Source organism: Alexandromys fortis, unplaced genomic scaffold (genome assembly GCF_014885135.2).
Source record: "Alexandromys fortis isolate MF-2015 unplaced genomic scaffold, M_Fortis_MF-2015_v1.1 scaffold_29, whole genome shotgun sequence".
Taxonomy (NCBI): Eukaryota; Metazoa; Chordata; class Mammalia; order Rodentia; family Cricetidae; genus Alexandromys; species Alexandromys fortis.
Genome location: NW_026067891.1, coordinates 13,015,956 through 13,042,430, shown reverse-complemented (window position 1 = coordinate 13,042,430; position 26,475 = coordinate 13,015,956). Strand labels below are relative to the sequence as shown.

General features: G+C 48.5%; 2 protein-coding genes across 6 annotated transcripts in view; one reads left to right on the top strand and one right to left on the bottom strand.

Annotated features, from left to right (window-relative positions):
* The window catches only part of Txndc11 (thioredoxin domain containing 11), a 75,983-nt gene extending 64,599 nt beyond the window's left edge, over nt 1-11,384 (top strand). For 4 of the 5 annotated variants that reach the window (XM_050136206.1, XM_050136187.1, XM_050136214.1 and 1 more), the window contains 4 exons: nt 754-896; nt 1,268-1,377; nt 5,434-5,514; nt 10,645-11,384. In XM_050136206.1, coding sequence (XP_049992163.1) covers nt 754-896; nt 1,268-1,377; nt 5,434-5,514; nt 10,645-11,269 — 959 coding nt within the window. In that variant the 3' untranslated portion in view covers nt 11,270-11,384. The remainder of the gene's footprint in view (nt 1-753; nt 897-1,267; nt 1,378-5,433; nt 5,515-10,644) is intronic. The other variant, XM_050136196.1, reaches the window with a different exon arrangement.
* A 145-nt stretch (nt 11,385-11,529) lies between these two features.
* Nucleotides 11,530-19,798, bottom strand: Snn (stannin). Its single transcript, XM_050136357.1, has 2 exons — nt 19,671-19,798; nt 11,530-14,173 (listed from the first exon to the last, which is right to left on the bottom strand). The coding sequence occupies exon 2, from the start codon at nt 14,084-14,086 to the stop codon at nt 13,820-13,822; it is 267 nt and encodes an 88-aa protein (XP_049992314.1). The 5' UTR covers nt 14,087-14,173; nt 19,671-19,798; the 3' UTR covers nt 11,530-13,819.
* Nucleotides 19,799-26,475: the final 6,677 nt, after the last annotated feature.

Below are 26,475 nucleotides of genomic sequence, written 5' to 3'. Positions count from 1 at the left end.
TGGTTTATTTATGTATTTTTCCACTATGTATAATTGTTCATTTTTGTTAGCTTTTAAAAAAGGAAACTTGAAGAACTTCAATAAAGGAAGCAAAAAGGCTCCTTGGTCTCACATTAATGATCATTAAAAACCTTCACTTTGTAATGCCACTGTATTTGTAGTGATGCTTATGAGCTACTATAGTGTTCAAGGCTGCCTTTCTTGCAAAAGGTACAACATGTGTGGCTGTGTGCATCCTCATGTTGTGTATGTGTGGCATTCTCTTTGGAAAAGAGCAGGATGGAATCCACAGTTGTACTGAGCATCTCACCTACATGGTGTTTTGTTAAAGGACTGTCCTCTGAATTAACATTACCAAAGTCAAGCAGAATGGCAACCTGGTCACCTTTCTGCCAGGGTTTGCTTAGTTGAGGTGATAAAAAAAAAAAAAAAAAAAAAAAAAAAAAAAAAAAAAAAAAAAAACCATAAGCACAGAGCTAGTTCTGGTGGTGCAAGCCTCTGAACCTATTACTACCTATTACTACCTATTACTCAAGAGGTAGAGGCAGGTGGATCTGAGTTCACGGCCAGACTGGACTACATAGCAAGTTCCAGGTCAGTTGGAGCTACAAAGTAAGACACTTTTGTCTCAAAACAAAAACCCCAAATAACAACAATAAAAAGAAGCATGGGAGAGCATTTCAGTTTTAAAGTAGGTGAGCTATTCTGCTTGTACCTAGAGCAAAGATGATCTCATTTTCTCTTTATTTTTAGAGTCTTTTATTCAAAACTTCAGTGTTCTCTACAGTCCCTTGAAAAGGCATCTTACTGGGAGTGATTCTGCTCAGTTCCCGTCTCAACATTTAATCACTGAAGTGACAACTGATACCTTCTGGGAAGTAACCCTTCGGAAACAGGTATGGGACTGGAGAGATGAGTTCATGGTAGAGCATTTGAGCATTGTGAGGCCCTGGTCACTATAAGAAACAGGTTTAGGGGCTCAAGGGTGGGCAAAAATTAAGCATCCATTCCTCTTAATTTCTACAGCTGTAGTCATTTGGGGGAAAACAGTCTATTTCTGATATGCACGTTAGTCTAGTGGTGAAATATGAGCAGATTGCATGGTGCTCTTCTAACTGCATGGATTGTAATGAAAACACATAATTAGAAGTAAAGATGCGAAAATCTCACCATAATTCCTGCAGTCAATGACTCAATGCCTTCAGGCCTCTGAGCACAGCAGGAAATGAGGTCTAGGACCAGGTGTAACTGTCTCCCCTTTCCACAGGATGTTCTGCTGCTCTATTACACACCATGGTGTGGCTTTTGCCCATCTCTCAATCACATCTTCATCCAGCTAGCTCGGCTTCTTCCAGAAGACACATTTACTGTGGCTAGGTAAGGACACCATTTCTGCCACCCTGCCCATGGGAGGTAGGCTTGAATCTGATAATGAAGATGTTTATTGCTGATTGGATTAATAGGAAAACGGGTACAGGTTTGTGTAACATGAGGATCTGCTAGTTGGGGTTTCTGTCCTGCCCAGATGCAATTATCCACCTTGGGTGCCATTCTGTAACATTAAGGCTTGCTTGTTGGGGTTTCTATCCTCCCCAGTTCCCACAGCAGGCAAGTCCCAAAGAAAATCACACAGAGGTCTCTGTAAGATTATAAACTGATTGGTCCATTAGCTCAGGCTTCTTGCTAACTCTTATAACTTTTATACACCTATTATTCTTATCTATGTTAGCCATATGGCTCAGTACCTTTTTCAGCTGGGCAGGTCACATCCTGCTTCTTAGGTGATCTGGGCAGGACTGGGAGGAATGAGCTTCCTCCTTCCCAGCATTCTCCTGTTCTCATTGCCCCGCCTCTACTTTCTGTCTAGTTGACCCGCCTATACTTCCTGCCTGGCCAATCAGCGTTTATTTAAAACATGATTGACAGAATAGACAATTCTCCTGCACCAGGTTTGGCTGCTTGGAGGTCTTGGAAAGGGAATGCCCAGCCCTGGGGCTCAGAGCCTCTGCCCTTCTTTTTCTCTTATCAGTGAGATTAAGAGGAAGATTTTGTTAATAGCCATGTGTCTAGTTTTGTGATTCTATGGCTACTTTATGTGGGCTTTTGTATAAACACATGTTGAATCCTTTGTTTTGAGACAGGCTCTCAGTCTATAGTTCAGGATGGTTTGAACTTGCTATGTAGCCCACGCTGGTCTTTAATTCCTGGAAGTCCCTCTGCCTTGGTCTATCAAGAGCTAGGGTTACAGTTGTAAACTACCATATCTGCCTTCAAATACCAGTTTAATTGCACATATTCCTCGACAGTTGTGTATGTGGGTATGTTTGTTTTATTTTGAGACAGGGTCTACTATGTAGTCTAGGCTGACCTAGAACTCAGAACCACCCACCTCTGCCTCTTGAGTGCAGATGCTGAAGATGTACACCACCATACCCAGCTCCTTGACAGTTTTATATGTGTATACACTATATCCTGGTTACACTCAGTGCCCATCTTTGTTCGCCTTTCCACTCCTGCTAAGCCTTTCACTTTTCTCCCCATCCTGATTTCACGTTGTTTTTGTTTAGTAATCGAGTTTAACCAGAGTCACTCACATGCTCATGGTGTGGAGCCACACACTAGAGCATAGAGGACATGTCAGTGGCTACTCTACTGAAGATCAGTACTTCCCCTCTCCCAGCATCCATCAGTATCAATGGCCATCCCTCCCCCCAATCATCAGTTCTTAAATCTTTCCATCTCCCTGAGTTTCTCCACTCACAGATATTGGCTGCAGACAGAAGCTTCTCTGATAAAAGCTGAGAGCAGCATTTGCCTATGGGTATAAGCATAAATATTAGAAAGCAGTCTGACACCATGTACATTTAGTAAAAATGTTCACTCTTTTGATGAGTTTTATAGTACCAGTAAAACTCCCATCCCTTCCTATCCCTCAGATTCAGTCAGAAAATACTCATGCCACTGTTGTGCCTGTGGGCACATCTTGCATGGAGGTCAGCATTATAACATGCAAGGTCTACTACTACTGGGTGACATTATTGGTGACTTTTCTTTCTCAGCTGCCTGATATTATATTATGGTTAGAAGGGGAAGTCATTCCATTTCTTTCAGCTTGATTTCTTTGTCCTGTAGCCAGGATGTGTGGTGTCTGAAATTGGGTCTTACTTTTCTGGTCAGCAATAGCAGTAGCTTGTGCTGTTTGGAGGACCTTTGGGACTTTCATGGCTAACAGATGGGGTGGTATTACCCCCCCCCCTTCTGTTTTTTTTAAGACAGGGTTTCTCTGTAGTTTTGGAGAGCCTGTCCTGGAAACTAGCTAGCTCTTGTAGACCAGGCTGGACAGGGAGGCTGCACCTGCCTCCCAAGTGCTGGGATTAAAGGTGTGCGCCACCACTGCGAGGAGGTATACCTTATTTTTATAAAATCAGGGTCTCTCAGTGAACCTGGACTCAACAGTTGGCTAGCTTGGCTGATGATTGGGTCCTGGAATCTTACTATTGATTGCCTCCTAGCACAAGTGTGCACCACCATACATGACTTTCTATGTGTTTTAGGGATCCAACTCAGGTTCTTATGCTTATATAATAAGTGCTTTACCAAGCCCTCAAATCCAGTTTGTAAGGTCAGGAAGTGAGCAGTTTAGCTTCAAGGTATATCTTTTCCATCCTTGGCACTAAATGTGAGTCACCAGGATATGGGGAAAAAATAGCTGAAGATATAGATACAATCTCTCTGAGGAAAAGATAACAAAAGAGGAACATATTCTGGGCTAGAGAGTTGGCTCAGTGGTTAAGAGCACTGACTGCTCTTCCAGAGGACCTGGGTTCAATTCCCAGCAACCACATGACAGCTCACAACTGTCTATAACCCAGCACCCATGGAAAAACATCAATGCATATAAAAAAATGAACATATTCCATTACAAGTATGTACAGTGAAAACAACATACTTGATGCTTTCTTTTTTCTTCTCTCCTTTTTTTTTTTTTTTTTTTTTTGTTAGTAGCAGTATTGAACCCGGGACCTCATGCATGCAAAGCAAGTGCTCTACTCCTGAGCTACAATCCCTAGTCCCAATTATAAAAAACATGCTTTAAAAGGTAGTCATAAGATGTGTATGTTTGTATTTCACCTGCTGCCTGCTATGTATTTTCAGTAATGATCAGAGCCAAATTTGAGAGGTTACTGTGCTGAGAGATTGTTACATACATAGAAGCTTAAACCTCAGAACACCAAGTGAAAGCTGCTGTATCTGTCCATCGTTTTCTTTTAATTAATCTGAGACAGATAGGCAACTTGCCCAGAATTATGGAACATGTAAATTAGAGATCAGTATTCAGAATCAGGAGTTCATACTCTAGATACGCCACACTTAAAATGGGTTAGGGCTGTAGCTCAGGTGATAGAGTGCTATCTGGTATATACAAAGCCTTGATTCAGTCCACAGCTCTTCATAAACCAGGTGAACTAGGTGGTGGCTCATGCTGGTAATTCTAGCATTCAGGAGGTGGAAGCAGAAAGATCACAAGTTCAAGGTCATTTCAGCTGCATAGTGAATTAGAGACCAGCCTAGACTGACTACAAGGCATCCTGTCTCAGAATAGTAAAGGAATTTTTTAAATAATTAAAAATTTAGCTAGGTGGTGGTAACTCACATCTTTAATCCCAACACTTGGGAAGCAGGGGCAGGTGGATCTCTGTGAGTTCGAGGCCAGCCTGGTCATGAATAGCCCTCACTTAAAGGATGCCATCAGCCAGATGTATGGGTCAGCACATGTGGATCCTCAGCACCTGCCAGATCAGTCCCTACTGCTGGAGGGCCATTCCCCAGGGCAGTTGTCTATTACACCAACAGTAACTGACCAAAGGATGGGCGATTTAGTAGATGCCATTTTTTATATTCATAAATCAATCTGCTGACCTTGGTGGTCCACTGCCAGTAATCCCAGCACTAGGGATGATGAGGCAGGATGGCTGCTGAGAGCTTGATGCCATCCTGGGCTAAACAGTGAGAACTAAACTAGCTGCAGCAGCCCGGCTCCATGATGGGGAAAATACAAACTTAAAAAGGGAGAAGAATTGGCACTCTGTTAAGAAAGTTTACAGAATATAAAGTGTAATCTTTAAAGAGATCTGTTGTGTGTGCTGTGCTCAATAGCTTTCTTTTTCTAGAACTAATACACCAACTAAAATGCTTGCCAGATCCTGTTGGCAGATGGAGTGCTGCTTCACTGAGGCAGCTTGGGAGATTCATGTTTAATTTCAGGTTCTCGTATAACACAAGGTGGACAGTTGGCACATGTTCTTAAAGTATAGGTGCCTGACTTACACCTGTAGTAAGGGGTTTGGTCTACCCTGAGGCATAGAAATACTCCAGAGTCTTCAGATTTGGCCAGTCACTTCTTACCTAAGTCATTTCCTTTGCCTCTGCCAGGATCGATGTGTCTCAGAATGATCTTCCTTGGGAATTCATGGTTGACCGCCTTCCTACTGTTTTGTTTTTTCCCTGCAATAGGTAAGGCTGAATTTTTTTCAGTATTGGGCAGGTGGGATTTTCTTGTTGAGGCCTAAAAATGAAATGTGCTTCTGCTGTAAACCCTTCACTATGTTCTAAACTATTATTAAAACCATGCCGTTAGGGACATAGAGCAGAACTCTAGTGCTGAAATGTCACGTGCTGTGATTTTTTTTTCTGTTGCTTTTTTTGTTTTTTGAACAGGGTCTCACTGTGTACCTCTGGGTGTCTTAGAACTCACTGTGTAGACCAGGCTGGCCTCAAACTCAGCCTCCCTAAAGTGCTGGGATAAAAGGCATATGTTAACAAACATACCAAGCATGTGCTGGTTTTCTTTGATGCTTGCTCTTCCCTAAGTCTTTCTTACACAAGTGTCCATGTTGCCCTGAGAACTAGTTAGGTTTCATACTTGTGTGAACCTATAGAGGATGCTACAATTGACAAAAAGTGTTCATGTTTGTGTGGGATGAGTCCTGCTGATACCCGAGGGAATACTGGCAGTTCCCCCCTCCCACTGCTCCATTCTTAGGGAGCTCTCTGCATGTGTAGTCTGCCCTGAGGTTGTCTGTCACCCAGTTGTGCTGAAAGCTACAGTAAGGAGGGGTGGGACCATTAGCAAAGAGAGCTGGACTTGGCAATGAGTGGAGGCCCAAATGTTTCCACAAAAAAAAAAAAAAAAAAAAAAAAAAAGGAAATGATCCCTCAAAGCCAAATAAGATGAATGCTGACCCCTTTGATTGTAGAATAGGTCCACAAGGGAATCCACTCACATCCCCTGTGGGAAATGTGTTTGCAGGATCCTTTAGGAAGGCCTGGCCCATGTTTCAGTCACTTGTTTTAACTTCTTGCATTTTACAATCACTGCACTGTTGTAAGGGAGAGCTGCTTGTTCATCCCAGCCACCCAGCTACCTTAGCCCCGAAATAACCACACAGAAATTGTATTAATTAAATCACTGCTTGCCCATTAGTTCTAGCCTCTTATTGGCTAGCTCTCACATCTTGATTTAACCCATTTCTATTAATCTGTGTATCGCCATGTGGCAGTAGCTTGCCGGGAAAGATTCTAACCAGCATCCATCTCAGGTGGAGGATCCATGGCTTCTCTCTGACTCTGTTTTCTTCCTCCCAGAATTCAGTTATGTCTTCTCCACCTACCTTAGTTCTTCTGCCCTTTCAACTAGGCCAAGGCAGTTTCTTTATTCATTAACCAGTGAAAGCAACATATATACAGAAGGAACTCCTACACCACTGCACAACAGCAGTGTTTATCAGGCTTCTCTGGGAGAGGGCTTCCTTGCACTTTGTCAAGTCATTGCCTCTATTTTGCTCTTTATCCCAAAGAATGTGTGCTAGAATACTTCCCATGGTAGCAGGGGCTTGCCAGGTCACACTAAGAACAGTGTGGCTCAGTCTGTTCCACTGCTGGCTCTGCCATTGTCTTTCTAAGACATATTAAATTGCTATATAATCAAGAAATCATGGACACTAACACCAGCAATTTCATCTGAATGAGACACAAGTTGGGCATGTAGTGTAATGATATGTAATTTTTGAATTCCAAATATATTTTTAAAAATGTTAAAGTTACAGCACACAATTAATACCTTAGCAGGCAAAAGGCTCTCACAATGTGGACTAATGAGTGTGTGTACTTGGAAGGAAAGACATCTGTAGGACAGGTGCACAAGAGGGACATGCTTGGCCAGCATTCCACTTCCAGAGCTGCCTTGTATCATAAAAGAATGAGTGCAGGCCAGGTATGGTGGCATACACCTTTAATTCCAGCTTGAAAGGCTCCGAGCTCTTTGAGTTGAAAGTCAGCAGGAGTTATAAAATGAGACCCTGCATCCAAAAAAAAAAAAAAAAAAAAAGAATTCACCAGGTCCTGCAGCCCCTCCTGTGTCCCTAGATACTGAAGAGTAGAAGACTGCCCATGTTTGTTAAACACAGAGGGTCTGGTGAATCAAAGCCTTTATTGCTTTGGAATGGGATTTTTCTCATTTCCTAAAAACAGATGGTAGGCACAAGTGGAGGGAACTCATCATTGGCTGGTCCAGAGAGCATTTGGCTTACCCAGAAGGTGGAATAGAAAATTATAATGTGACTCTTTCCTGGATAACCATAAATAAAAGGGGGCAGAGATGTATTGGCCCAGCAAGAAGCCATCAGCTGAGTGAGGACTCTGAGGGCTACTAGGCAGCTCTGAGAACTAAAAGCAGCTCATGACTATCAGCTATTGAGTACAAAAGCTCACAGAAGGGAAAATGAAACACTGTTGGGTAACATGTAATAAGAGGGTTTTTCATGCTTCACCTGCTCCTGCTATTTTTAGTGAAAATATAAAGCTGTACATGCAGTATGGAAAATGCAAACCCTACACAAGGTGGTGCTATGCAGAGGGAAATGCTAAGGTGTAACATGGCTGCTTCTGAGATGTGAAGGCTGAATGCACTGGAAGATGGTGATTGTATGATTTTTACATCCCTGCAAACTACATTGCTTGTGCCCTATTGCAGTCAGAGGCCTGTCCTCCACCCACAGTGTAGCCTACCTAGCTCCTTTCTCTCTTCTTCATAAGTGGAGGCTGGGATGTGGACCCTTACCTTCTTACACAGGGCTATCTTAGAGCCAGTCCCCAAATCAGCAGTCTGCCCTACTCTGGGCCAGAGGGTGCAGGTACATGCTCCACAAGGATGTTCCAGTGTTGCACCAGGAAGAACCTCACTGCTTCTGAGGTTCTAACTAGATGTGGGACCCTTTTTTTTTTTTTTTTTTTTTTTTTTTTTTCTTTTTTTGACCAGAGGCTCACATTGTTCTCAAGCTGGTCTAAAACTCAGTATGTAATCCTGGGGGTGCTGAAATTAATATGGGAGCCACCATTCCCAGATTAAAAGGACTACTTTTTGGAAGTAACCATAAACTCTGTGTCCTAGCTACTTTTTTTTAATGTATGGAAAAAAAAAAAAAAACGGCCAACATTGACCATATATATATATATGACGGGCGATGGTGGCAATGAAGGTATGTGCCTTTAATCCCAGCACTTGGAAGCAGAAGCAGGAGGATCTCTGAGTTTGAGGCCAGCCTGGTCTACAGAATGAGTTCTAGGATGGCCAGGGCTACTCAGAGAAACCCTGAGTCAAAACTAGAAAAAAAAAAAAAGTAGCCAAGCACGTCACTCTTATGATCCCAGCAGAGGAGACAGACATGAAGATCACAAGTTCAGAGTCAGCCTGGACCACATATTGAGTGAGACTCTGTCTAAAACAAAACAGCTGACAAGATGGCTTAGCTGGTAAGAGTTCTGAAAATCCAGATGGTAGAAGAGAACCCACTCCCATAACTTCTCCCTTGACCTCCACAGGGTCACCACTGCAACTGTATACAAACACAAAATAAATAGGATTTATAAAAAGGTGGATTTTCTTATTAATTAATTAATTTATTTATTTATTTTTGGTTTTTCAAGACAGGGTTTCTCTGTAGTTTTGAAGCCTGTCCTGGAACTAGTTCTTGTAGACCAGGTTGACCTCGAACTCACAAAGATCCTCCTGCCTCTGCCTCCGAGTGCTGGGATTAAAGGCGTGCCACCATCGCCTAGCTGGATTTTTCTTTTGTAGTGCACACCTTTAATCCAATACTCAAGAGGCAGAGGCAGGCAGATCTCTGAGTTTATGACCAGCCTGACCAGCCAAGGCTATAGAATGCAACCCTGTCTCTAAAACCAAAACATAACAACAACAACAACAACAACAAAATAATAATAAAATAAAAGATATGAAAGCATTTTTAGTATTGCCCCAAGACTTCAAAAAAGCATTCTGCTTATCAGTCTCATTCTGTGAATGTCTCTAGAGACATACTGAGGTGTGTCACAGTTCTTCACTGGGATGGTGCATCTACATTTGGGCCTAGAAAAGACAGGTCCATTGTTGCTTGATAGAGTGGCAGGCCCAAGTACCCACTCTGCGGTCATGCTGAGTGCCCCAGGGAAAAAACATTGTAAAGTGCACTTAGAAGATTATTGATAAAAACAGCTGACATTGTAAGCTTTGAAGTTCTGTTTTCTGTTACTTGAAAGTTTTTATTCTTCCCCTCCCCCATAGACATTACGTAGAGGGACATAATCTGGTTTCTTTTTTTGTTGTGAGACAGGATCTCACAGTGTAGTCTAAGCTAGCTTCAAACTTTTGGTTATACTCTTGCCTCAGCCCCAACCCGTTCCTGGAGACAAGATTTCTTTGTGTAGCCCTGGCTATCGTGAAACTCAATTTGTAGATCATTTGTCTAAGAATACCTAGCACTGAGTGAGCGCATTGTGGGACCCTGCCAGCTCCATTTCTTTACTCTGAGGATGTTGATTCCTGTCTGTTGACTAACCTCAGACAGAGCTGTACAAAGTAGTGCTTTGAGTTATGGTGGCTAGATTGTGTGTGCACAGGTAAACATACCTGTGGGAGAAACTTTGGTGGCTGGACAGTAAAATGACACGTTCTGAATAGAGCATGGAACAAAGATGTAGAAACCCCTTTGAATGTCACTATCCTCACTTCTGTGCTGTCAGGGCTGAGTGGCCCTAATTCATCTTCACCTTGTAAACCAGGGTGTATCTGTACCCTGGTTGGTCCTGTCCAGGTGTGAGCCCAGTGTCTCCAGCCTGGGATACAGTTCCTCTCAGCCAAGAACACTTTTTGCTATAGATACTGTAAGTATATGCTGTTACTGGCTTTTTGTTTATTTTTTCAGTTTTATGAGTACTGTTAAAAGCCATGGTAACTGAGGACAGCCCTGTTACTGTGATCACCAGCCCATGTAGCTCAGACAGAGTAGCCACATTCTTCCTCCTCCCTAATTCACTGGCTTTGGGCTTAGGCATGAGCAAGCTTGTCTGAAAATTGAGTACCGACACTTGAGTTCTATCCTCAGGAACAGATAGATACTTTGTTTAAGTCAAATTGCATTACAATTGCAGTGCAAGTCTGTGGGGTACCTCAACTCCACAGAGAACTGCTTGCCTGGTCATCACTTCTTTTCAGTAAAAACTCAGGATCTTTTCTTGGTCAGGGTGACCTATTTGTCTCTACATTGTGCTTCAAATCCTCACTTTTGACTTTCCCTTCCTCTCCAGAAAGGACCTAAGTGTGAAATACCCTGGAGACCTCTCCATCACCCTTCCAAACCTGCTGAGGTTCATTCTGCATCACTCAGACCCTGCCTCTGCCCCTCAGGACCTTGGCATCAGCCCTCCTACCCAAGAATATGTCCAGAACAAGGCAGTCCTGCAGCATGAACACATCTCTCACGTGGAGAGTGCCATGCAGAAGCTAAGGTCTGAGATGAGCAGCCTACGCCTTACACAGGAGAAGGTGGAGGGTCAGCTCTTTAGTGCCCGCAGGGATGGACACCGCCTGCTACGCCGGCAGCGTGCTTTAGAGCAACAGCACAGATTGCTCCGTCGCCACAGCCAGAAACTGCAGGCCCTGTATATGCAGAAGGCCCGTGAACTCCAAGAGTTGGCCAGTGCCTCAGAGACCCCCCTCCCTGAGCACACATGGCTCAAGATCCTTGTAGCCACTATGGAGAAGGAGCTGGAAGGCCAGGGTGGAGCCAAGGAACCAGCCCCTCTGGAGAAGGCTCGCCCCAACCACTCAAAGCCCGTGGGTGCTACCCAGTTACCTGGTGACACCCTTCCACCTTCTGCCACCAGCTCCACTCTGACATCAGAGAGGAAGCATGAGAACAGGACAGATTAACTTTTCAAAGAGATGAAGAAATCAGAGGTGAAATCTGTATATTGGGAATATATTTATGCAAATTTTATTGAAATTTATTGTAAATAAAGATTTTCTCAGTGGTCTAGAAAATGAACTTGAATGTCATTCAGCGTTTATTGATCAGGAATGGCATCCCTTCCCTTATTGCACAAACTTGGTAGCTTTGAGACACAACAGTAGCACAGTCCATTTGAAGATTAATCTAGGAAAGTCAGTCCTTGCTTCAGTGGCTGAGCCTCGGTGTTCTTGCTGCTCCCCAGGATGAAAGGCTAACTAACTTCTTACTCATCAGAAGACTTCCCCACAAAGGTTTGCACAATTGAGAAAGAATCTGGAGAGGGTTATAACTTATTAACCATTGGAGTGTAAAATAAACAAGGACAGGGAAGACTATTGTGTGGTTGTTCACTAGTTCTATAGGTGTTTCATTTTTCTCCCTACGACCTCTACCAGTGCCCCACAGTGTCTGAACTTATTCAGCAATTCATCCCAGTCTCGATGGGTTGACTAAAATGCCAAAGACATCCCTGGCAACTGGGGAGGAGACAGGAAGCACCCAACAAGTATAACTGATAAGAAGAAACGTCATTGGCACAGTAAAAGATGCAACCTGTGTCTGACAGTGGAGTGATTTGAGCATTTCCAGGAGCCAGGCTCACACTGAAAATGTAGATCCAAGCTGTTTTCGGGTCAGCAGTGTATAGGCTGCCGCTGCAAGAATTAGAGGTAGAAAGCTGGGATGGGGATGGGCCAAAACCCTCAGCCTCTGCCAGCTCCAGGGCAGAGCCTTTCATACATTCTGTCCTCCTCCTGGACCCGAAGAGTCACTGCTGCCAGGTCCAACATGCATCCGAGCCAGCCTAAGCAGCCTCTGCCGATGTCCAGTCTACCCCTTTCTACGTCTTCCATGACGTAGCTATCTATCTCACCAGAGTCCAAGAGTTTCTTAAGCTGTTTTTACTGCAGCAGCCCACCATACATGTCTTATTTCTACCCTCACAAATGGCCTTAGAGCTGTCCCTCCTCACCTAGAGCTGTTCCTTAACTTCTGACACACACACACACACACACACACACACACACACACACCATGTGTAGATATACACTGCTAAAAAGAAGTGCTCCCTACAGCTCTTTCCTTGGGATTTAGAGAATGGATTAGTCTCACATGCTTTTTAAAGCTGTCTCCAGCCTGAAGTTCTCTGCTGCCTGCCCGTGCTGCTCTCAAGTGTGTCGCCCAAGCCAGGGCCAGCCACCTAGTCATTATCAAAGGTGCCTACCCACTGGTGTTCTAGTCAGAATGGTTTAGAATGTACTTAGAGTGGTGGGATTAACATCCAAACAAGCTTATAGGCATGGACTCAAAGGTTATCTCGGAGACACATGCTGCTTTCCTGTGAGAGCCAGGCCCTGAATTTGAACTCCTGGTGGCTCTGTTGTAAATACATATGTGCACACTAGAAATGATCTACAGCACACAGGCACCTTCAGAGCTGGGGCAGGGGCTCTGTACAAAGCTCCGAGGACTAAAGTGAAAACCAATACTCAGCCAGTGGGCAGTCATTGGAGAGGAAAGGAAGCTCACTTGTGAAAAAATGGGAGGAAAAAAAAATTCATCCCCTACCCCACCCCCACTCCAGTGCAGAAAATATTAAATATAAAAACAAAACCTTGCTTGGGCTGACTAGGTTTCAGACTTCAAGTAGCCGCCGCAGGCTCTGGTGTTTCTGCAAGGCCTGTGCTGAAGGGATGTACTGGGCATGCTTAAGACCAAAGGGCAAGACACTGCTCCGCTAAGCTGCCTGGCAGCCCTCAGGACTCATAGGGACTTGTCCGTCATAGGCTTCAAAACAAGTACAGCAGTTTCCTTGCAGTGACTGCCATCTGCACACACTGCTACGTAACAAAGCTGAAGCTCTCCAAAGGGAGGGGTGTGGTTTTTCTTCTACTCATTACTAACCAAGCAGAAATCACCCCAGCACCCCAGCTGCCTAGCCTTTCACTTCCTTTCCATACACACAGATCAGACCTCAGTGAGACCTGCCAAGGGCAATTGGGGCCTGACCAGTCAAAGACCCTCCATGGTCATGCTGCCGCAGCTCACCACGAATACAGTCATCAAGCCAGTCCCATGGGCTCTATGTGGTAATTTTAAAAATCAGCAAAAAGGCTTAAGCACGTGCTTCTGGGCCTATTTACAGTTCACAGGTTGGTTAGTTCACGCATTACAGTAGTAGCTCCATCAAAAACAGGCTCAGCTAAAACATTCAAGTAACAAAAGCGCTAAGGGGCCATGAGCCCCAGCAAGGTCAGGCCTGCCCACTGCCTGCAACGGGCAGCCCCACCAGGAGGCTGAGGGGGAATGCCAGGACAGCCGGGACCCGCAAGTCAGTGCATGCGATGATGAAGCCCGAAGAGACCATGCCAGCAACTGTCAACCTCTCTCACACAGCATCCATCATGTCTGCTTCGGCCCTCTCAGTGCTTCTGGGCTGGCTGCAAACGGAACCAGGGCCTTCGCAGCCCAGCTCAGCCATGCACTTCAGGGCCATTGGCGGTCATCAACTTGGTCTTTCTTTCCACACATGGCCCCTTGGCAGAGTACTGCACTAGGAGAAAGGGCTCCTTTGTCTCGCCATCACCCACGATGCTCTCCTCGTCCTCCGACTGGCTGATGCGCTGCAGCCGCAGGTAGCACCAGCAGCCCAGGATCAAGGCCCCCAGGGCAGCAATGGCGATGAGGATGACAATGACCGTGACCACCCCCGTAGTGGGGCTGTGGTCCATGATAGACATGGTCAGTACTTGGAAGGGCTCTTCTGGTGGTAAGTTCTTGGTGTGGCTGGCTCAACGAGGCTGGAATTTGGGCTGCACAGTACAATCCTGAAAGACAAAGCCAGGAAAGACTATACCAGGAGCTCGGTAGGGAACTCAGCCACCCAGCTGGCCCTTGCTGGGGTCTGTTTTTAAGTTCTTGAGCTCAACCCAGTGATAAGCGTGGGGTTGCCTTTCGACTGTGTCTGCCCAGATGCTCACCCACCCTACTTCCCCCAACTACTTCTGACAACCAGGTGTTTCCGCTATCAGTCAGTCACTCTGATGGGAGGGGAACTGGGCACCTTGACAGTTGTCAGAGGCTGCAAAAGGACTGGCCACTAATCTGGGTCTTCTGTTGAAGGCATACGTTGTTTTTTGTTTGTCTTTAAGAAAGTCTCACTCTGTAGCCCAGGCTATCTCAAACTCATGATTCTCTGGCTTTAGCCTCCAGAGCCTTAGGATCACAGGCCTGTGCTACCGCGCCTAGCTGGAGGTGGACACTCTAGAAGATACCAGTATGTGTCCAGGAAGCTAGAGAGGAAGGATCCAAAAGTAGAGAAAGAGCCTCAGCTCCTGTGGGGGTGGGGGTGGTCAGGTAACACATAATGTCTCAACCTTCAAGGTCTCCAGGGTCTGAGCCAACAGCTTTCGCCCTCTGAAGGCAGGATCTTGAAGACCCTGGTTCTCAGGAAGCCGGTGGATGTAGGGGCGGGCAAGCAAAAGTAAAGGAAGTCCTAGAAGACATGGGTACTGGGGAAAGCTTCAGGGGAGGCAGGAGGGGTGGGGTAGCTGGCTCCTGACTGTACATAACTTGGCATCTGGTACAGGAGCCAAATCACGAAGAGGTCGACACCCCTAAATGTCTGTCCAAGTATGGTGACATCAGATGCACAAGGGACCAGGTGCTGTGATGCTAACTGGATGGGTGGGTGAGCTTCAGGGAGGCCACACTGGCAGGACAGGGTATTCACGGTAGGGGAACAGTACTGCTAGGCTCAGAAGGCAGGAGGGAGAGCCACCTGGGTTCTCCACGTCACAGAGCCCAGTCCTCATCTGTAGACAAGTTTCAAGTGCAAAGGAGAAGGAGGCAGTGGGATACACGGTAGAATCTGCCCCAGTGTCCCTCTCAAACCTCCAGGGCTTACTCTAGGCAGTACCCCAAAGCCCAGCCCGCCACCACCTCCCAGGATCAGGGCTTTGCCATTATGGTCTTCCAGCTACTGAATGCAGCAGATTGTTCCAGTGTCTCAGGGTTCCTCACTTTCTTACTAATGCCAATCACTAATGAACATCAGTGTGGTTCCAGGAATGTCTGCACAGGCCAGGCACAACCTACACTGAGTAAGACCTGAATGTTCAAAGTCTTCCCATCCATGTACTCAGGTAGACAGTACAGGAAGATTCTCCCTCCAAACAGGATGGGACTTGCTGCAACCTTGAGCAATAATCCCTTTAATCAGAAATGACTCTCACTCAACCAAGGAGGCTGCCAGGGCGGACCCTGAAGGTCACAGGTAGCCAAATCAATGCCCCAGAGTGCCACCCTCATCACCTGTGCCAACTGTACAGGAAAGCTCCAGGCAGGGAGGGGCAGCACCCTTGGACTCTCAACCTTGTGGTCTCCTAAGTCTGAGCTGCAGCTGGCTCCTTGTCCACTCTAGCAGTCAGAGCACACTGGACGTGGTCAAGTACTTATAGTGACTGACAGTGTTCCCATTCCTGCTCAGAGCTCCCCAGCCTTGTGCCCTCCAGGATCTCCCAGAGGCCAGTTCCTTCTGCCCAGGATGACCCATTCCCTGACTTTTGATCACTAGGTCTCAACTGGGGGCAACCATGCACCTAACCACACCTGCTCCGCGCTTTTTAAGGTAGAGGACAGTTGCCAAAGCCTCCATGGAGAACAGCCTGGCCCCAAATGGCACCCACATGGAGGTGGAGGAAGAAACTCTGACTCAGTTTACACCAACTCTGGGAAAGAAGCCTCTCCAACCAGAAGGCCAGGGAAGCTCCCTCCCCTGCCATGGCGACCTAGCTCCTGGCCTTCCCTTATCTCCAGAGCTGCATGTCCCAGGAGTGCTCTGCTTGCCCCTTAGCCTAGTACCTACCTGTCAACATCAGTTCCCCCTGCCCACGCAGCCAGACCACACAGGACACCCATGGTTCTGCCTCCACCTGCCTTTCCTCCCGTTGTCTTCTGGACAGGAAGGGGAAGTGTGTGTTTGGGGTCTGGGGTGGTTCTGGGATAGCAAGTGGAAAATCAAACAATGGTACCGGGATCTGAGGGAAACAGCTGTCCTGGGAGTAATGAGGAAACTGAGGCCAAGCAGCTCCAGCCCAGAGAGACCCCAGGAGAGCAAGGACGACTGCAGACTCCTGCCTATGCCTGCCCCAGGCCTGGAGGTGAACAGTCAGGTATATGGCTCTGACCTCTGAGCATAAAGACTTGTGACCCGGCTGGCCATGCCTGGCCTGTGGCCTCCACCTAGCCCTGATGGGCCTCTTTTTTTTGTTTATTTACCAAATGTTTCCTGAGAAGTAATCCCAAACCTGTCATTGTGGCCTCAGAAGGGGGGACTCTTAAGGTTGCCTCACCCTCTGCAGAAAGCGTGGCTACCACCCATGCCTCCTAAACTGTCCTGCCGTTGCCTCCTCCCTTAGTACTGAACTGGGAACTTTTCCAGAGGTGACCCTTGGGGCTGCCTCTTCCCACACAGCCCAGCCTGTACCCCCTGCACCACCTACACCCCAGTCTTGTCTCAGCTCTCTGCTATCTGCAGTTTCCTGGTTTAGGGATTATTTCCCTGGCTGTTACTTCCTGGCCTGTGGCCTCTAGAGAGGCTAAGAAAAGGTTACTGTCCCTCACGTTCACAGTCATGCTCCACTGTGGATGGCACGTGACACACAGTGGGTACTCAGGAAAGGCTGGCTGCAACGCGGTTCCAGACCTGGGGACCAATCAGAACACACTAGTCCGAGCCAACTCCCTAACTCCAGACTACTCCCAGGTTCCTAAGCACAGGTCCCTATGCTGCCAACAGTCTTTGAAAAAAGAGGATATAAGCCAAGTTCAGGCATGGCAGTGGTGCCTAACAGGTCTGAGCCTAAACAGAAACAGCTAACTTAGTGGTTCTCAACCTTCCCAATGCTGTGATCCTCATGTTGTGGGGATAACAACCATAAAATTATTTTCATCGCTACTTCAAAACTTAAGTTTGCCATTGTTATAGGTTGTAATGTGAATATGGTCTTAGGTGATCCCCGTGGAAGGGTCATTCGAACCCCAAGAGTCACGACCTACAAGTTAAGAACTACCAGGCAAACTGTCCATGCTTGGGGCAGGGAAGGGCGGCAGCAGAGAAGCAGAGTCCAGAGGAAGCTGGGACACCCTACAACTGGCTAGTACACCCCTCTGCACACCACTGAGCTCCACTCATCCACCGAGGCCCGTGGGTCTGGGCATAACACAGCCCAGTTGAGGACAATCCCAGGACTACCTCAGAGCCATCACCCCCCGCCCCCAATCCACCTCATCTCCTCTTTACTGCCTTGATCATCCTACTCTGCAGATGCGGAAACTGAGACTCAGGGTCATCTAGAGCACAGGTCACACCACATACCATGTCCTTGTTGGAAGCAACAGCAGTGACAGCTTCCAGGTGAACACTGGTCAGATGGGCCTGGGCACTCCACATCCACCCCAGTTTGCAATGCTTGAGAATTGCTGAGTCTGGTTTCTCAAGACCCAGAGCACACAGGTCTCAAAATAACACAGTGCACTCTGGGCAAGGGTCTCCTAAAATTCAGACTCTCCTCTAGATCTTCAATGGTGAGGGCCTCTGTTACCCCTACCTCCTCTTCATGGGATCCCCAAACTCACCCTTCATTCCATCATTCATGCTCAGATCCCAGAGGGTACACCCTCTCTACCCCACGGATTGTTCCCAATGACCTCCCTTTCCTTCTGTGACCCTTGCACCCCAAGGCACAGAGTCTGGCCTGGACCCAATGTCACAAATGACCTCTTCTCTGGGGACACCCCACTGCCTGCTCCTCACTTAGTGCTGCTGAACTCAGCTCTGCCACCTCACCTTAAGCCTTTACCTCCTGGGGCACTCCAAGGGAGCCAGAAACACTGCCCTGTTTTTAGGGCCTGCTAAATTTTTTCTTAATGTTTTTAATGCCCAGGAGCTTCCAGCACTGTCCTACCCTCCAACAAAGCCACCTGCCAAGTCTCCTCTTTGGGGACCCCAGGCCAGAAGTATTTCTTGCCGCAGGTTCCGTTCTGCCATATTCCAACAGGCACCATCACCGAGGGCTTCTGCCGTCCAAGAGCTTAGATAAGGATAACAGCATCCGAAGGAGAGCTAACATTCAGCATGGCTGTGTCTACTGTCACCTGCCCCCCCCCACCCCGCCCATTCTAGAAGAGAAACCTAGGACTGAGGAGTTCGGGGACTGCCCCAAGGTCAGCTGCGGTCTCACAGTCCAGGCCTGAGTCCTGGCCCTCCTGTGTAAGTCCCTTGCCCGCACTCTTCAGGATCCCGTTTGGCCATACAACTTTGGGAGAGATATAACAGCAGATCCTGAAAAAGTTCCTTGGTGTCGAACTCTTGAGCTCAACATCTCAGTAGATCTCCCCAAAATTTCTGCCTCAAAACAATCCTGGAGTCGAGGTATTACTCTTCCCACCTGACAAATAAATACAGCTTAGAGAAGTTAAGTCAGCAGCCCAAGGTCACACATCTTAAAAGTGGATCTGCGGTTATTCAATCCTGGCAGTCTGGATCCTAAATTAACGATTTCAAACATGATTCTAAAACGTCATCTACCTGACCTGTCTCTCTTCTGGAGGCTGAGGGCACTGAATCGGTGTCTGACCCCTTCCTAGGAGCTAGTCTAGGTGACCTGGGCCGAGGACTAGACACTGATGGCAAGCACCCCAGCAGCTCCCGCGTGCAAAGCGCGGGCGGCGTGCAGGCGCTGTGCCAGGCGACGCCGAGTCTCCCCCACTCTACAGAAGGAGCAAAGCGAAGCGTGAGGGAAGCAGGGGCCCGTTCAGGGGGCGACAGCTGCGAAAGAAACGACAGCTGAAGAGAAAAATCAAGTCCTCCTGACCCGGATTTTCTTTTTGCGGGGAGGGGGAGGAAGGACCAGGACGGACCAGCCCACACCGCGCAGTCACTGCCAGCCGGATCGGGAACAAACGCTGCGGCTCGGCCTCAGTTTCCCCACTGATGAAACGGACGCCAGATGTTCCTTGGGCTCCCATCCCCCTTGATCCCATCTTGACCACGCTGGGACGCTGCCAGGACTCCTGTCGGTGCTAAGAGTGAGTGTTGGGGCAGCCCGGAGGATCCGTGCAGGGCGCAGAACCGCCGGTCGCCGAGAGGGACAGACGCCCCGCCGAGCAGCCTCCGCCCCCCACCGCCTCCTTTGTCCCGTTCGCACCGCCGAGGACAAAGAGCCCCCGCCCGCGCACGGCGTCCGCGGCGCCGACCCGCCAGCGCCGCACCCCGGCTCATCCCTTCCCCCTTATCCGGCCGCCCTGCCCGGTCCTGCTCACCATCTCGCGGCCCGCAGTCCGGCACGTTCCGCCAACAGCAGCCTCGCCGCCCGGCTCCGCCCGCACACTAGCCGGGTCGGGCGGCCGCGCACTAGCCAGACGCCAGAGCCAGATCTGCGGCGGGCGGGGTGCTTCGGCTCCGCCCAGGCCGGGGGCGGGATGCTCCGATACGGCCAACGGGAGATTGCGCTGGGACGACGGGGCGGGGCGAGACGGGGGAGGTGGAATCACACGCGTTGGGGGTGGGGCGCGGTGCGTGGGTTTGGGGTAAGCGGGGCGGGAGCGTTAGCCGGGAAGGGGATGAGGGAGGATGCTGGGCCGCTAGCGGGTCCCGGAGCTAGGGCGGGCGGTGGGCGGCTGGGCTTCCGTGTGCGCCTTTTGGGTGCCGGCGCTACTGGGCTTGCTCCTGGCGTCCTCTTTCTGTGAGCGTAGTCTCAGCACAATGACAGAAGGGAAACTGAGGCACGCAACAGGTGTGAGTGGCACACAACCCCAAAGTTGCAGGCACGGACAGAGTTGAATGACTGTGCTTTGGAAAGAAGCTGGCCGTTCTTTTTTTTTTTTGGGGGGGGGAGGTTAATTTCATCATCATCCACCCACCTATCTGCACCGAACACGTATCTTGCTGAGCCACAAGTCAGCCATAAGCCAGACAAACAAGGTCCCTGCCCTCAGAGCTGCGGACTGGGGTGCGTTATTTTAACATAATCTCTTAGTTAAGACTTTACCAAGTACCATTCTCTGTTCAGACTGCTCAACAAATCAAAATAACCCCAAATAAAAATGTATCATCTCATTTGACATTAGGAACCGAAGGCTCGTTGCAAAAGTCTTAAATGCTACCCAGGTGCTCTCGCAGAGGTAGGATGTCAGGCTAGACATAATTGGCTAGGAACACAGAGGTAGTAGCTGGTGTGGTGAATGCCCCCAAGAAGAGAGTCCGGGAAGAGACAGGACACTCCATGGTGGCCACCTGGAACTCCCAAGAGGCTCAAGACCTTTGAGGTCCAAGGTACTCCCGAAGATAGGAAGGGACAACGTGGTTGAGAGCTGGGAGGCCAGGGGCTGCTAACTTTCTTTCTCAGACTCACACAGAATGTCCTAGATACAAGCTGAGGTCACCAAACTGTTTCTTACCTCCCATCGTTGGCCCATGCCATTCCTTCATCTTGAACATTCTTCCATATCATCTTCCAGATCTCAGCTTCCATGCCCTTGCTCTGGAGGCTTTTGTTTTGCCACTCTCCCGTCCATTGTGAAATTGTGTTTTTCAAGGGTCTCACTAACTTTTGGTTTCTATTTCAGCACTAAGACTGGACCATCCACTGATGGGTCTACAGTTGGTGTATAGTAGGTTCTGTCATTTTGTTTTTCTGAGACAGGGTCTCACTGTGTAGCTCTGGCCATTCTGGGACTTGCTTTGTAGACCAAGCTGGCCCTGAACTCAGAAACCTGACTTCCTCTGTCTCCTGAGTGCTGGGATTAAAGGCATGCACCACCACCACCTGGCTACAGTAGGCTCTTGATAAAATACATTGACTGAGCCAGGTGGTGGTAGCGCACACTTTTAATCCCAGCAGTTGGGAGGCAGAGGCAGGTGGATCTCTGTGAGTTATAGGCCAGCATGGTCTATAGAGCAAGTTCCAGGACAACCAAGGCTACACAGAGAAACCCTGTCTCCGGGGGTGGGGTGGGGGGAGGTCCTGAAGAAGACCAGGCTGAGGAGGTGTGCTGGGTTCAGAGGCAGAAGGAAGCAGGGTTCTGGGCCAGCTGCCTCCAGACCAGAGCCAGGTGGTTCTGAGCAGCTCCTGCATATAGATCTTCCCATTGCTGTCCTCAGTGCTCCTGCTGGGAGTGCAGACTGGAAGGAAGGGTTCTTTCCCCAAGCCAGTCCAGTGCCTGCAGTTTGGGCCTCAGGTGGCCAAGAGCTCATTAGTGGTCTAGGCCTGGAAGATGTCGGCTCAGAACTCCAGAGCTGGGATTGGCAGGGAGATGAACAGGGAGGCAGAGACGTGACAGAGGACATGTTGAGCGGTGGGCAGTGTAACACAGAAATGATGTGGTCCTCCCTGCTTCAAACCTAGCCTTGCTTCCTGGAGGGCTTTGGAAAAGCAGCCCAAGCTCTGTGTGCCTCACTTTTCCTCATCTGAAAAATGGGGACACCAGCAAGGTAGACCTCTCAGAGTTGGGAACAGGGGGAGACCTCCTACCTGCTCCCTGGTCATCGTAGTAACAGTTTAGGCTTAGAGAAGACACAGACGTCCCCATTTGGATCTTGGGCCAGTGACTGCACCTCTCTGAGCCGTGGCTCCCTCATCTTCATGGTGGGTCTCATGCTTCCCAGTACTGGGGATGGCAAGAAAGGCAGTGGCTGGCGGGAGCCCAGAGCTGCTCTGAATGCTTCCCTGATGGGAACAGTGGTAGGTGGCAGGCTGGAGATGGGGCTCAGCTAGCAGAGTGCTTGCCTAGCATGCAGGAAGCCTGGGTTCTATCCCCAGCACTGCATAAAGAGAACACAGTGGCAAATCCCAGCATGTAGGAGTCATCCTCAGCTGCATATTAGTTTGAGGCCAGCCTGGGCTACATGAAACCCTGCTTCAAAAAAAAAAAAAAAGTGGTAAACTCTTAGGTAGGTAGCCCCATTGCAGAAATGAGGAAACGAAGGCTCTTACAAGTGCGTGCCTCTAAGTCACCCAGTAGAGAGTGTCCCAGTACAGGTTCTTCAGTAGCTGGTTTGAACCCGAGACTCTGCTTTATTTGTTTGTCTTTGTTCCCAAGACAGGGTCTCACTATGTAGCTCTGGCTGTCCTGTAACAACTCACTACGTAGATCAGGCTGTCCTTGAATTTACAGAGATCTACCTCCCAAATGCTGGGATTATAAGTGTGGGCCCGTCCGATATTCTGATTTTCCTTTGAGCTCCTAGGAGGTGTTGATCATGTGGGAACCACGCTTTGAGCAGTCAGGGGCTGTGAGCTACTGAAGGTGACAGGCAGCAGGCATCTGGCCTGTGGTTGAGCCCACATGGCCCGTTGGGAGCCCTGCACTTGTAACTGTGAACCTAACTGCTTATCTCGTGCCCTGGCTTTCTCTCCCTACAAACAGGCAGGAAGTCTTGCTCTGCCCCCGCACCCTTTTCCTCTGTTCCTTCCTCCTTCACGGTAACATCCGACCCAGGGTCTTCCCAGTGCAGCTGGCTGGAGGTTCTCAGATTTTCATTAACAAGAAAGATAATTAAGGGCTTGCTAGGGCCCAGCTGGGCCTGCTGTGGGCCAGTCTGGCCCTCTGCCCACTTCTCCAGTGTGCCAGAGGCATTGGGACAAGAAGGGGCTTGCTGGGCCTGGGAGTAGGGAGTCCTCAACTAGCCTCAGAGGAGACACCCTGCAACTGGGCCTCTCTGTAGAGCCAGCGGTTACCAGTCTGAGCCGGGCAGCTGTTTCCCAGGCATTCCCAGGAGCGGTTCAGGCTTAAAAACAAAGTGAATATTACTTGGCCACAGGGGAGTTTCCTGATGGGTGACTGGGAACCACTGGTGAATTCTCCAGAATGAGTCTCTGTGGAACACAGAGAGCTTCCCCTTGCTCCGAGGAACACAGTTTCTCTCTCAGGGAGAGGTACCTCACTGGCTGATGGCTTTGTTGCTTTATCTAGGTCTGGTTCAACCCCTTAGAGCCAGAGAGAAGGCTTGCCAGCCTATTTCAGGTGGCTGACACTCCCAAGCTAATGTGTTATTTTCTATGCATTTATGTCTCAGTTCCCTTTGATTTATGAGCCTGATGTTGCTTTTTGTTTTTAATAGTAACACACCCTTTCCTTTTCTTTTTCTTTCTTTGTTTTCAAGACAGGGTTTCTCTGTGTAGCCCTGGATGTCCTGGAACTCATTCTGCAGACCAAGCTGGCCTCGAAACCACAGAGATCAGCTTGCCTTCTGCCTCCCAAGTGCTGGGATTAAAGACGTGTGCCATTGTGCCTGACTCTTCCTTTGTCAATAGGACTATTTAGGGCTAACAGTGAATGTTCAAACATGTATGAGCTACTTTCCCCCTCCTTGCTCAAGTGCTGGGATGACAGGCATGCACCACAGGGCCTCGTTTCTGTGATGTCCAACATAGATGGAACCCAGGGGTTTGCGCATGCTAAGTGGGCCTCTGCTGACTGCCCTGCAGCCCCAGGCTATATTCTTTCATATTTCTCACTAAATATGCTAAGCCCTAAGGATGCTAAGCCCTGTGTTTGTCCTCCAGAGGCCAAAACGCTAGCTAATGGGAGCAGGAGGGCATCCTAGCCCACACCTGTCGTCTTTGTATTTAGGAGACAGAGACCAGGAGAGTTGAGTGTTCTGGACCATTCTAGACTCTGCCTAAAGGGAAAAAGGAGGAAAGAAAGGAAGGAGGGAGGGAAGGGAAGAACAGAAAAGAAAAGAAGACCTCCTCATCCTCAGACAGCTGTCCAATCACAGAGGCGATGACTCCCCAGGGCCCTGGGCGTGGTGGGCTGCCGTCCCCATCTTTATCAGAGCAGCTTGTTACTATCCACAAGGTACCTTCAAGAAGGGGCCTGTGACCTTTTATAGCTGGAAGGATCATTAGACTCTCACCTGAGGCCCCAGCCACTCTGTCCTGCTCCTCCCTTCCCGGCGTGTGTTATTCTGCCCGACTGTTCCTGATCCTCCGGAGGCACTAGAGTGTAGAGAAGATGGGAGGTTGCCTGAGGGGGATCCCAGCTGAGCAGCTACAGGAAAGCACATTCAGGCTGCCTGAGACTTTTTTGTGATAAGTGTTTGGGGATCGTGATCACCTGCGCTCCTATAAGCATTTCCACCATGCTTCTGTCAGGAAGCTAAATAAACTCCTTAGTTCACAAGCTGGACCTGCAGGGAACCAGTCTATCCCATGCCAGAGGCAAGTAGGCCTTGCTTACCGCTCCCCAGGAAAGGCTAATGCGAGGACTTCCGGCATGCGCTCAGTCGTGCCCTGTTTACACCACCATCGTATTGGGCTGTCAGGAGCCGTTCCCCAGGCCCACCTCAGGGCTTTTATCTATGGCTGAGCCCAGCACAGCATGTCCTCTTCTCTGGATTGAAGCCTCCAGCAGAGAGGGGATGGAGAAGCCAGAGGTAGCCAGAGCTGGTGGACCACTGAGGACACACCCACACAAGACTGGGAGCTACAGAAGAGCCCAGCACTGCCATTTCACTAACCTTCTCTGAGCTGGAACCCCCTTATCTATGAAATGTAGATACCTGCCTCGGCCAAGACCTTTCCACAGACTCCACACACAAGCCTGGAGCAGCTTGGCCACAGGACTTTTACACTAATGTGCTTTTTAAAAGTTTTGAATTTTTATTTTTTTTTTGAGCCATGATCTCATGTAGCCAAAACTTGCCTTGAACTTCTAATCTTCCCACCTCTATGTCCAGAGTGTTTTGATTATCGACACGTGCCAACATTTCTGGTGACATATGCACTTACATCTTCCAAAATGGCTCATTCATTGGACTATGCGTGGGCCTCAGATCTTTGCTGTGAACACCCACCTTAGGGCTGCTTCAGTGTCTTGACTACGTAGTGACTGACTTCCCTAGGGTAATTCCCAACAGAACACAAGGATGCCTTGTGACCTAGTCCATCATCTCCACCTCATTCTGTTCCTTAAAAGTGAGGAACCAAACCACACAGGCAAAGGAAGGGTCTATTTTTTGTTTCTGGTGTGTGTCTCTGTGTGTATGTGGTGTGCATGCATGTTCTCGTGTGTTGCCAACAGTGTGTGTATGTACACATAGCTGTGTGTGTGCATGCAAGCGGAGGCCCAAGGTTGCTGTCAAGTGTCTTCCTGCATTGTGCTCCCCTTTATGAGTGCAGCAGGGTCTCTCACAGTCTCCGCCCCCTGTTCATCTGGAAATACAAACTCCTGTGCCCACACTTGCTCAGCAAGTGCTTTACCCACAGAGCATCCCCCAGACCCTGAGAAGTTCTACTTATGTTTTTGAGGCAAGGTCTCTCTTTGTAACCCTGGCTGGTCTTTAATTCCAGATGTAGATTAAATTGGACTTGAACTCACAGAGATTCTCTTGCCTCTTCCTCCTGAGTGTTGTGATTAAATATAGATATATATAGATAAATATATATATAGATAAATATAGATAAGTAATATGGTGGGTATTAGTGGGACAAGGGAAGCTTCTGAAATATTCTAAAATTTATGCTAAAGAGATTTGAGGAACAAGCCAATCTTAAGACAGGGTTTCTCTGTGGCTTTGGAGCCTGTCCTGGAACTAGCTCTGTAGACCAGGCTGGTCTCGAACTCACAGAGATCTGCCTGCCTCTGCCTCCTGAGTGCTGGGATTAAAGGCGTGCGCCACCATCGCCCGGCTGGAAGCATTTCCTTAATTGAAGTTCCCGTCTCTCACATGACTGTAGTTTGTCATTGACACAAAACTAGCCAGCACAACACACACACACACACACACACACACACACTTTAGTTAATCAAGTCAAAGACTTTTGTTATCAGCAATGCACTGAAGAAGAGTCAGGGTCATAAAAATAAAAATCCATGTTTTCACACATCGCTGCTCAGATGTGCACCCAGGAAAGCCCCACACCAGTGCAGCTGCTGCTTTTGTCAGATGTGCAGCCCCAGGCGCATTCACACAGTCCCTGTGGCCAACAGCAGGAGCAAATGCATCAATGGCGCAGATGCAGTTGGTGTCCACAGAGAGTGGAAGCATCAGTTGGAGTCCCCCTTTGGGGCTGGGGAGATGGCGCAGCAGTTAAGAAGACCACTACTCTTGAGGTGCACCTTG